At 45.5% G+C, this 12,135-nt stretch overlaps 1 protein-coding gene across 1 annotated transcript in view; it reads right to left on the bottom strand.

Moving 5' to 3' along the window:
• Window positions 1-12,135, bottom strand: part of LOC140486546 (ribosomal RNA processing protein 1 homolog B) — a 46,388-nt gene that overhangs the window by 4,990 nt on the left and 29,263 nt on the right. Inside the window, exons 13-15 of the mRNA XM_072585844.1 lie at window positions 10,714-11,294; window positions 7,079-7,225; window positions 1,660-1,726 (exon numbers count right to left, since the gene is read on the bottom strand). Of these exons, the coding sequence (XP_072441945.1) occupies window positions 1,660-1,726; window positions 7,079-7,225; window positions 10,714-11,294 (795 nt within the window). The remainder of the gene's footprint in view (window positions 1-1,659; window positions 1,727-7,078; window positions 7,226-10,713; window positions 11,295-12,135) is intronic.

Here is a 12,135-nt window from a genome sequence, read left to right as displayed (position 1 = left end):
ACACACCCACACACACAGACCCTCACTGGGGGAAACAGTCACAGTCACACACACTCACACCCCCACCGACCCTCACTGGGGGAAAACAGTGACACACACACACACACACATAGACCCTCACTGGGGGAAACACACACACACACGGGCCCTCACTGGGGGGAAACACACACACACATAGACCCTCACTGGGGGAAACACACACACACACACGGGCCCTCACTGGGGGGAAACACACACACACACACATAGACCCTCACTGGGGGGAAACAGTCACACACACACACAAACACACAGCCGGAACATTCCTACATACACTGACCCTCACTGGGGGGACAGGGTCCCACACACACTGACCCTCACTGGGGGGACAGGGTCCCACACACACTGACCCTCACTGGGGGGACAGGGTCCCACACACACTGACCCTCACTGGGGGGACAGGGTCCCACACACACTGACCCTCACTGGGGGGACAGGGTCCCACACACACTGACCCTCACTGGGGGGACAGGGTCCCACACACACTGACCCTCACTGGGGGGACAGGGTCCCACACACACTGACCCTCACTGGGGGGACAGGGTCCCACACACACTGACCCTCACTGGGGGGACAGGGTCCCACACACACTGACCCTCACTGGGGGGACAGGGTCCCACACACACTGACCCTCACTGGGGGGACAGGGTCCCACACACACTGACCCTCACTGGGGGACAACCCGGCCAGTTACTGCTCCATCAGTCTACTGTCCATCATCAGTACGGTGATGGAAGGTATCACTAACAGGGCTAACAAGCAGGGGACAGGGACAGCCCTTGACATCAAGGCTGCATTCAACAAAGTGGCATCAAGGAGCCTGGCAAAACTGGATATCAGCAGGCAATCTCCCCGGTGGTTAGAGTCATACTGGACACGTAGGAAGATGGTTGTGGATATTGGAGATCAGGCAACTCAGCTCCAGGAGTTCACCAGGGTAGTATCCTCAGCTCACCCATCTTCAGTTACCTCATCAATGACCTTCCCTCCATCATAAGGTCAGAAGTGGAAATTTCACTAATAATTGCACAATGTTCAGCACCATTTGAAATTCCTCAGACACTGAAGCAGTCCTTGTTCAAATGCAGCAAGACATGGACAATATCCAGGCTTTGGCTGACAAGTGGCAAATAACATTTGCACCTCAAGTGGCAGACAATGACTATTGCCAAGAATAATGGCATGACCATCAATGAACTCCACCCCCCCACCCTGTTGAGTCTGAAGAAGTGTAGCTCCTAGACTGGGTCTGCAGCAGGTGGAGGGAAAACCAACGAGAGAGAAAAACAAACAGGACTTGTCCCCCACCAATCTCCCAGTAACAGTGTTAATCAGTGCAATGTAGTGCCTAAAGCTGCAAATGGGGAGGAGATAGCATTGTAGTGATGTCCCCGGATTAATCACCCAATCCCCAGGCTGATACTCCCAGGACATGGGCTCCAACATGTAAAAGCTGTACCAGGCACAAGACCTTAACTTGCATGCAGACTAACTCCCAAATAAAAGGTAGTTTCAGCTGCAATACCCAGGGCACAAGCTGCATTGACACCTCAGTCAGTACCAGGTGCCAAGTCGAGTTGGTGGGGATTAAAGCTCAGTAACTCAGCTGCTACCCCTCACCTGCCGTCATATTCTTTTTCAGACCAAACCGTACTTTCTTTGCACTGGACATGGACATGACTTTAATCTGTGGAACCAGAGAAAAAAGTACGTTTAAACATTTAGCCAAGAAAACTGGGTTAGCCAAGAAAAAAAATAAATCACTTTGCTCAGCGAATTATAAACATTCAGAGCACAGAAGGGCCATTGGGTCTGCATTGCCTGGCAAGAAACCACCCAGTTCTTCGTACGATAGCCCCATGGGTTACAGAACTACACAGGCTGATCCAAGAACTTTGTGAAATGCAATGCTCAGACCTCGATTAACCTCTCTCATAGCAAAATTCAGATTGCCAGCATTGTCGTCTTGGAAAAATTAACTTTAAATCCCAGTTTTCCTGGATAGGAATTGCCCCACAACCTGGGGGCGGGGAACGGACCTGCCCCTTCCCAGCCAGCACTATCCAGACCCTTTAATTTTAAACACCTCAGAAATATCCCCCCCCCACCTTGATATTCTAGTTGTAGTGGAAGGGAGTTTCTCAAAAGACAGACCTGTGACCAGTGGCATCTCACAGGGATCCGTGCTGGGACCACTGTTGTTAGTGATATACAAAAATGATTTGGAGGAAAGTATTGGTGGCCTGATTAGCACGTTTGCAGATGACACTAAGATTGGTGGAATAACAGGTAGTGAGGGAGACTGTCAGAGAATATACACCTACCACCCTCTATGTGGAAAAGTTGCTACGTAGATCTCTTTTATATCTTTCCCCTCTCACCAAGCTATACCCTCTAGTTCTGGACTCCCCGATCCCAGGGAAAAGATCTTGTCTATTTACCCTCTCCTTGACCCTCATGGCTTTATAAATCTCTATAAGGTCACCCCTCAGACTCAGACAGTCCAGGGAAAACAGCCCCAGCCTGTTCAGCCTCTCCCTATAGCTCAAATCCTCCAACCCTGGCAACATCCTTGTAGATCTTTTTTGAACCCTTTCAATTTTAACAACATCTTTCCGATAGGAAGGAGACCAGAATTGCACGCAATATTCCAACAGTGGCCTAACCAATGTCCTGTACAGTCACAACCTGACCTCCCAACTCCTGTACTCAATACTCTGACCAATAAAGGAAAGCATACCAAACGCCTTCTTCACTATCCTATCTACCTGCGACTCCACTGCTCTTGAAATAAATGCCATCATTACATTTGCCTTCCTAACTACTGACTCAACCTGCAAGATTTCCTTGAAAGAATCCGGGACTAGAATTCCCAAGTCTCTTTGCACTTCAGGCTTCTGAATTTTCTCCCCATTTGGAGAATAGTCTATGCCTCTTCTTCCTACCAAGGTGCATGACCCCACACTTTCCACATTGTACTCCATCTGCCATTTCTTTGCTCACTCTCCTAACCTGTCCAAGTCCTTCTTCAGCCTCCCCGCCTCCTCAATGCTACCTGTCCTTCTACCTAACTTTGTATCATTTGCAAGTTTAGCCAGAATCCCCTCAGTTCCTTCATCTAGATCATTAATATATAAAGTGAAAAATTGTGGTCTCAACACTGAGCCTTGCGGAACACCACTTGTCACTGGCTGTCATCCTGAGAAGGATCCTTTAATCCCCACTCTCTGCTTCCTGCCAGACAGCCAAGCTTCTCTCCGTGCTAGCAGCTTGCGGCTAACACCATGGCCCTTACCTTACTCAGTAACCTCCTATCCAGCACCTTGTCAAAGGGCTTCTGGAAGTCCAAGTGAAAAACATAGAACAGTTCTCCTTGGTCTAAGCTGCTCATTACCTCTTCAAAGAATTCTAACAGATTTGTCAGGCCTTTAATCAGCTGTAATACTGTTAGTGATTTCACCTTGTCCCTCTCAAATTGCAGAGTAAATTCAATCATAATATGATCACTGCCTCCTAAGGGTTCCTTCACCTTAAGCTCCCTTATCAATTCTGCCTCATTGCACAACACTAAATCCAGTATTGCCTGTTCCTTGGTGGGCTCTACCACAAGCTGCTCCAAAAGGCCATCTTGTGGACATTCCACAAATTCCTTTTCTTGCAGTCCATTCTTAACCTGATTTTCCCAGCCCATCTGCATATTGAAATCCCTCATGATCACTGTAACATTACCTTTCTTACTTTCTATCTCCTGGTGTATCTCGTGCTACACATGTTGACCGCTGGATGCCTGCACATAACCTCCATTATGGTTATTTCTTAGCTTTGCAGTTTCTCAACACGACTTACACACCATCCGACCCCACGTTGTTTCTTGTTATTGATTTAATTCTATTTCTTACTAATAAGACAACCCCACCTCTCTGCCCACCTGCCTGTCTTTTTGATAGGATATGTATCCATGCAAATTTAGCTCCCACTCTTGATCCCCTTGCAGCCACGTCTCTGATCCCCACATCATACCTGCCCATTTCAATCCATGCCAAAACCTCACTAAGCTTCTTTCATATGCTGCGTGTATTCAGATACAACACCCTCAGTCCTACACTTACCATCCCTTTTCTCATCGTCACCTCTTTATCCAATGCGCTTAAAGTTAGATTCCCAACCCTTTCCAAACACTTGGAATATTTAAATAATATTCACCTCTTTTATTCTTCCTACCAAAGTAGATAACCTCAAGTTTAATTTGTCACTTCCTAGGTCCCTATTACTCTTTCCCCCATCTCATTCATTAAGGGACCGATGCTCACTTTAGCCTCTCTCTTCCTTCTCACATGTTTGAAGAAACTCTTATTGCCTGTATTAGTTTACCCTTAAATTTATTCTCTTCCTCTATTATTCCTTTGGTCATGTTTTAGTGGCTTTTAAAACGTTCCCAGTCCCCTAGGTGACATTGCTACATCTCTCTACACCCGGGACCATGTACTTTTTTCTTTCAATTTGACACTATCTTTAACACCCTTGGTTCCATGGTTAGTTTAGGGGAGAAAGTGAGGACTGCAGATGCTGGAGATCAGAGCTGAAAATGTGTTGCTGGAAAAGCGCAGCAGGTCAGGCAGCATCCAAGGAACAGGAGAATCGACGTTTCGGGCATAAGCCCTTCTTCAGGAACCTGAAGAAGGGCTTATGCCTGAAACGTCGATTCTCCTGTTCCTTGAATGCTGCCTGACCTGCTGCGCTTTTCCAGCAACACATTTTCAGCATCCATGGTTAGTTTACCCCCTTTGTAGAATCCTTCTTCCTCACTGGGATCTAACTTTGCCATAAGCCATGAACTATTTTCTTAAATTTGGGTCTGGTTTCTCAATGGTCTTTGCTGCTAAACTTCTTTCTCACTTCACTCCTGCCAATTCTGCCCTCATTCCTATTCCCTTAAACCTAGTACAGTTGTTTCCCACCAAAGTTTCTCAAACTGAATGCTACATTCTACCGTTTTATGATCACTGTTTCCTAAAGAATCATTTACTCTGACAATGGGATGAGTTGCCTCCTTCTAATGATTTGTGATTTTGACGTCATTTATTAAACCTGCCTCATTACACAGCACCAGGTCATAATAGCCTGAACTCTGGTTAGATTCTCAACTTCGCTACTCATAACAGGAACAAGAACAAGACGTCACAGATTTAAAGTAATCTGCAAAAGTGAGGAAAATATTTTCACTCAGCAAACAGTTGGAATATGAAATGCATTGCCTCGCAATGTGGTAAAGATAGGTTCAAGTGAGGCAGCCAAGAGGGAATTACATGGTTACTGGATAGAAATCGTAATAGTCACCATAGTCTCAGAGAGAGTCAACTGACGGTGGTTTAACAGGAGGGTCACCACGCCTCAGGTTAGGGGGACCCTTCACCATGACCTCAGCCAGTGCAGAAATGGAACACAAACTGTTGGTGTCACTCTGCAACTCAAACCAGCTGTCCAGCCAACTGAACTGCCCAATTCAGATAGAAAGACTGATCAAAGATTTGCAGAAATAGTAGGACATTAGCACTTGGTAAAGATGTGCATTTAACAAAATGATGAAGGCACAATGGACTGAATGGCCTCCATCTGTATTCCTGATGAAGGGCTTTTGCCCAAAACATCCATTTTCCTGCTCCTTGGATGCTGCCTGACCTGCTGTGCTTTTCCAGCACCACTCTAACCTTGATTCCATCTGTGTTTACAACCAGTCTATAATGTTCTAGGAATCTGGGCCAAATATACTCCATGACATCTTCCTGCCAGATTAAAGTCACCCAGGATTAACATGCTGCCTTTTTAAGTGTCCTTATAACGTTCTGTCATACACTGTTGAAATCCAGTTCTAAGATTTAAGTTCCTGGCGTCTCTGCACCCCTGATAAAGGATAAGTGTGGCATGAGTGATTCCAAAGCCATCAGAATTCAAGGGTTCCAAGGGAGTGGATAAAAGAGGGTGAAAGGGTAGCAGATAAAAATTTTCATTTGGTGGGAAGGTTCTGGAATGGCCACGTGTCCATTTACCTCTATTTTTGCCATTAATTCAGTCATTTCGTTCTGATACAATATTCATTTAACAGCTTTTACTTCTGCCTTTCATCATTTTCTCTCTCATGGCCCATGTTTATACCCTACTTGCTTTTTTGCATATTTGTACACCTGCTCCTGCTGTACTCTGGGCATCACGACTGAATAGCTGCCCCGCAATGCTGCCAAACCATGTTCCTGTGTAAACCTACATAGCCGGTCCCCAGGCCCCTCCATTTCAGTTAAAGCCCTTCCTGAAGCTCTAGCTTCACCTGAACACTTATTCCCTCACTGTGTCTGTTCTCCACATACTTCTCCAGGTGGAACCCCATTTGGGACTTTCCTACCCAATCCAGTGACATTCTCCCTGTGTCTGTGTGGGTTTCCACTGGGTGCTCTGGTTTCCTCTCACTGTGCAAAGATATGCAGGTTAGGTGGATTGGCCGTGCTAAATTGCCTATTGGCCAAGTGGGTTAGCCACGGGAAATACAGGGTTACAGGGGGAGTCTGAGTGGATTGTTCTATGGAGGGTCGGTATGGATGGGTCAAATGGCCTGTTTCCACACTGTAGGGATTCTAATCTTCTATGAATACATGTTCCTCCTTGCTATCAACAAAAGCAATTTCTGTATAATGCATAAATGCCTTCATTATAACCCCGACAATGAAGTCCAAATCACTGCTATATACCAGGAACAGGAATTGACTATGTCCTGAGACCTTACAGACGCTAACTGAAATTTCTTTCGATCATTACCCTCAATTTCCCCCTATTCATCCTGGCCTGAGAATTTATCAAACTTGAAAGATTTATACCCCCCCCCCCACCTCTCTCATTATGTTGATTTCATCTAATACTACACACTCCTCCTTCCTGACTAACATCTGGGTCATCTCTCCCATCAAGAACTACTACACACATTGCAAAGAGTGATCCTATACAGCCCCGAGCCATCATTCTCTGGTCAACTGCACAAGCTCATTCTCACCATATTACACTGTTGTTTGGAAACAGGCTCAGCACTTTTGGCTTTCTTGAAGAAGATGGGTTTTGGAATTGGAGTGCTCTCAAACTTCACAAATTCTTCAGGTGCTGTTGTGGCTGAAGTCTTGTTTTCACAAGGTCCGGCATCACCCTGAGAACACAAGGTCGCAATAAAACACCACATTATTTTCAGATACACAGTTCATTCAAACAATGCATGCAATATATCAAGTGAACTATCCACCTCGTACATTACACCTGATAGAGGTGAAACAACTAGAGGGAGAGGACAAAAAAAGCAACAAGTCAACTTGTTGCCTCTCAGCATACGGTCAAGCAGACCGAACAAACCCAGGTAACAGAGGTGCTCAGACTCGTCAAGAACAGTGACTGCAAACAGTGATCATAATTTCCATACGTTTTAAGACAGTTATGAATAAGGACAAGACTGGTCCTCAAGGGAGTGTGAGGAAGGCTAATTACAACAATTACACAGCAAGCCCTTATTGGTTTGCTGTGCTCTTCCAGCCTCCTGCTTGTCTACTTTAGATTCCAGCATCTGCAGGTTTTTTTTTTGTTTCTAATTATAGCAATAAGCAGGAACTGGAGAAATCTGACTGGGGCAGCTGTTTGAGGGTAAATTTACATCTAACATGTGGGACTCTTTTAAAGGCCAGTTGATCAAAGTTCAGGACCAGCATGTTTCTGTGCGAATGAAAGGTAAGGATGGCAAAATTTGGAAACCTGAGATGATGATGACAAGAGATATTGAAAGTTGAGTCAAAATGAAAAAAGAAGTGTATGTACAAAACAGAAGTACAGCACAGGAACAGGCCCTTCGGCCCTCCAAGCCTGTGCCGATCAGCATGCCCTTATTCGGTCTGTATCCCTCTATTCCTTTCCTATTCATGTAGCCATCCAGATGCCTCTTAAATATCGTCAACGTGTCTGCTTCCACCACCTCTTCTGGTAACGCGTTCCAGGCTCCAACCACTCCCTGCGTAACAAACTTCCCTCGTATATCTCCCTTAAACTTCCCCCCCCTCACCTTGAACCTGTATGCCCTTGTAACTGAAACTTCAACTGTGGGAAAAAGTCTCTGACTACCCACACTATCCATTCCTCTCATAAGTTTGTAGACCTCTATCAGGTCTTTCCAGTGAAAACAATCCTAGTGTTTTTACCCTTTCCCCATAGACAATGCCCTTGAGACCAAACAACGTCCTGATGAACCTTCTCTGCACTCGCTGCAAAGCTTCCAGGTCCTTCTGGTAGTGTGGTGACCACAATACACCAAATGCGGCCGAACAAGGGTTTTATAAAGCTGCAACATGGTGTGCCAACCCTTGTACTCCATGTCCCAGCTGATGAATATAAGCATGTCATATACCCTCTCGATCACCTTGGCCATCTGTGTTGCCACTTTTAGGGAACTGTGGACCTGCATGCGCAGATCTGTCTGTATGTTAACGTTCCTAATGGTTCTGTCATTGACCGTATCATTCACACCTAAATTTGATCCTCCAAACTGCGCTATTTCTCATTTCTCTGGATTAAACTCCATCTGCTGTTTCTGTGCCCCAGTCACCAATCTATCCATATCCTGTTGTATTCTCTCACAGTCGTTGGTACCATCAGCAACTCCACCAATCATGGTGTCATCTCCAAACTTACTAATCAGACCACCCACATTTTCCTTAAGATCATTTATATATACTACAAACAGCAGAGAACCTAAGACTGATTCCTGTGAAACACCACTAATTACCAGTCTCCATTCTGAAAAACACCTTTCCACTGCTACCTTCTGTCTTCCATGACCAAGCCAGTTTTGTATCCATCTAGCCAGGCCACTCTGAATCCCATGTTACTTTAGTTTTTGTACCAAATGCCTTTCTAAAGTCCATACAAACTGTACCCACAGCCCTTTGCTCATCAATTATCTTTGTCACCTCTTCAAAACATTCAATCAGATGAGTGAGACATGACCCTCCCTGTACAAAATCATGCTACCTGTTACAAACTAGTCCACTTTCTTCCAAATGTGCTTATATCTTGTCCCTCAGTATCTTCTCCAAGAGGTTCCCCACCACAGATGTCAGGATCACTGGCCTATAATTTCCTGGATTATCCCTGCTTCCATTCTTAAACAAGGGAACAACATTGGCTAATCTTCAGTTCTCTGGAACCTCACCTGTGGTCAAAGAGGATGTGATGATATCGGTTAATGCCCCAGGTATTTCTTCTCTTACTCCCTGCAGTAACCTGGGATAGATCCCATCTGGCCCTGGAGACTTGTCCACCGTAATGCAAGTTAGAGTACCCAAAACTTGGTCTACACCCAACATCCATCCACCAGATAATAAGTATTCCCACCCTGAGCACCATCCTAATGGGGGTAAAAACTGGAATAATCAGAGACAGATTCTCAATTCTTTTTCAGTGCTGCTGGTATACCCATGTCTCTACTGCCCTTATCACTCTAGATGGAAGTGGTTATGGGTTTGGAAGGTGCTGTCTAAGCAGCCTTGGTGAATTTAATTCATTAAAGTCTGGGACTGGGGAAGGAAAAAAGTCACCTAAGCAATAGTGACTATGACAAAGCAATTCTTGGGGTGGCATGGTGGCTCAGTGGTTAGCACTGCTGCCTCACAGCACCAGGGTTCCAGGTTTGATTCCAGGCTCAGGCGACTGTCTGTGGGGAGTTTGCACATTCTCCCAGTGTCTGTGTGGGTTTCCTCCGGGTGTTCCAGTTTCCTCCCACAGTCCAAACATGTGTAGGCCAGGTGAATTGGCCGTGCTAAATTGCCCAGAGTGTTAGGTGCATTAGTCAGAGGGAAGTGGGTCTGGGTGGGTTACTCTTCGGAGGGTCAGTGTGGACTGGTTGGCCAAAGGACCTGTTTCCACACTGTAGGGAATCTAATCTAAAAAAAAGCAAAGCAAAAGCTTCTTAAGTGATATTGGAGTACACCTACCCAGGCAAGTAGGGAGTACTCCATTACACTCCTGACTTGTGTCTTGTTGATGGTGGACAAGCTTTGGGGAGTAAGGAGGTGAGTTACTCACTACAATATTCCTAGTCTCTGACCTACTCTTGTAGCCACAGTGTTTACGTGGCAAGTCTAGTTGAGTTTCTGGCTAACGGTAACCCATAGGACGTTGATAGTGGGGGATTCAGTGATAGCGATGCCCCTTGCTTTAACACTGCGCCCCTGCCACACACCAGCTGTGCCCCAAAGTGGGGGCAGGAAAGCACTGCTCGTCTGACACCTGGCAATCTCCTTAAGTGAATGTCAGATAATGTCCATTTACAGTTAAACAGGGTGTAGAAATCTGCCAGTTACTCTGTCGAAAGGTCATGGAAGCTGGGGAAGATCAATGGAATAAAAATGGAGGTCAGGCAGCAGCCTCTCACAATAACAGAACAGACTCTCTGCACTGAAAGCCTCCTGCTCACACATCAACCTTCAGCCTGACGGGTTTAGATTGAAACTAGCCCCAACTGTGAGTGTTTGTGACAGCCAGCAGACAGGAAGGATGTACGTTACACTGAAAGCAGTCAGACAGGTGAACAGCAGTGTCCACTTCTAGATTAATCAAAACACAGTAATTTATAGATTAAGGACCACTTGAACTTACAGAGTTTTTGACTTTTAGCTTTTTGCTATCACTGGTTCCTTCGGGCAGCTCTTTCCCCTTCCTCTTTCTCTTGCCTGTTGCTTGGTTTATTGATAATTGGTCGCCCCCTGCTGCCTGCTTCTTAGTTTGCAGTCTTTTCAGCTTCACTAGCAACTTTTTGACTTTCTTCCCAACAACAGGTTCTGTGGGTACTGAGTCTTCAGCTAAGCTGCTCCCATTGGAGTCACTGTGAATCTTCCTCCTCCTCTTCAGTTTGGCTGTGGGTGTCACAGAGTTGACATCAGATGTCAGAGACGGCACACCCAGCAGAGCTGGATTCAACTGGTCACTGCAGCCATTTTCCTGTGGCTGACCTTTGCCCTCTAACACATCGCCACTGCCTGCATCACTCAACCACCTCTGCTTCATTTTGGTGGTTCTTGATCTTTTCTTCCTTTTCTGTGCAGGCTTTTGCTCTGTAGGATTAGACCCCTCACTCCCATCTTCCACAATTGGCTCGTCAGTCCTTTTGCCAATAGAAAGGAGTTTCTGATTGGAAGACTTTTTCTTCCTCTTTTGTCCTTTTACTGATTTCTTTTTATCTGAAGATAAATCACAAACAGCCAGTCAGAACAACGATTCTAACTAACTGCACAGAAATCATGAGCAGAGCACAAGATCACAATAGTAACAAGGCAGGAGGTGACCATTCGGCCCATTAATATCACTAGCCCTCCAAGTGAGCACCTAATACCATTCTCCTGCCTTTTGCCCCATCCCTTGCACATTGGTTAATTATTGGATAGAAACAATGTCTTTTTTAATGTCTCAATTGAACCTGCCTCTACCACATTTCTAGGCAGCTAATGTAGTTCCGATATTTAAGAGGATTGTAGAGATCAGCCAGAGAACTACAGAGCAGTGAGTCTCACATTGGTGGTAGGGAAACTATTGGAGAAAATGCTGAAAGGGAGCATCTATCTGCACTTGGGGAGGCAAGGCTTGATGGGGGATAGTCAGCATAGCTTCTCCAGAGGGAGGTCAGGCCCAACAAATTTGTATTTTGTTAAGGTAGCCAGGTGTGTAGATGAGGATAGTGCAGTTGATGTAGTTTATATAGATTTTAGCGCTGTCTTTGGACAAGGTCCCACCTTAGAGACTTATCAAGAAAACAAATGCACATGAGAAACAGGATAATTTGATAAAGTGGATTCAAAATTGGCTCAGTCATGGCAGACAGAGGGTGATGATAGAGATTGCTTTGTGACTGGAAGCTAATATCCGAGGGTGTACCACAGAGAGGTGTGCTGGGTTCCCTATTATTCATCATTTATATACAGAGGAACCCTGATTATCCGAAGGACATGGGTGGAAAGTATTTTGTTTGGTTAAATGAATTCCGGATAATCAAATGTCAGATAATCGAGGTTCCTCTGTAAATGA

This window comes from Chiloscyllium punctatum, chromosome 15 (assembly GCF_047496795.1).
Source record: "Chiloscyllium punctatum isolate Juve2018m chromosome 15, sChiPun1.3, whole genome shotgun sequence".
Lineage (NCBI taxonomy): Eukaryota > Metazoa > Chordata > Chondrichthyes > Orectolobiformes > Hemiscylliidae > Chiloscyllium > Chiloscyllium punctatum.
Note: the sequence above shows the minus strand (reverse complement) of the source record. Positions and strands in the feature narration are given on the sequence as shown.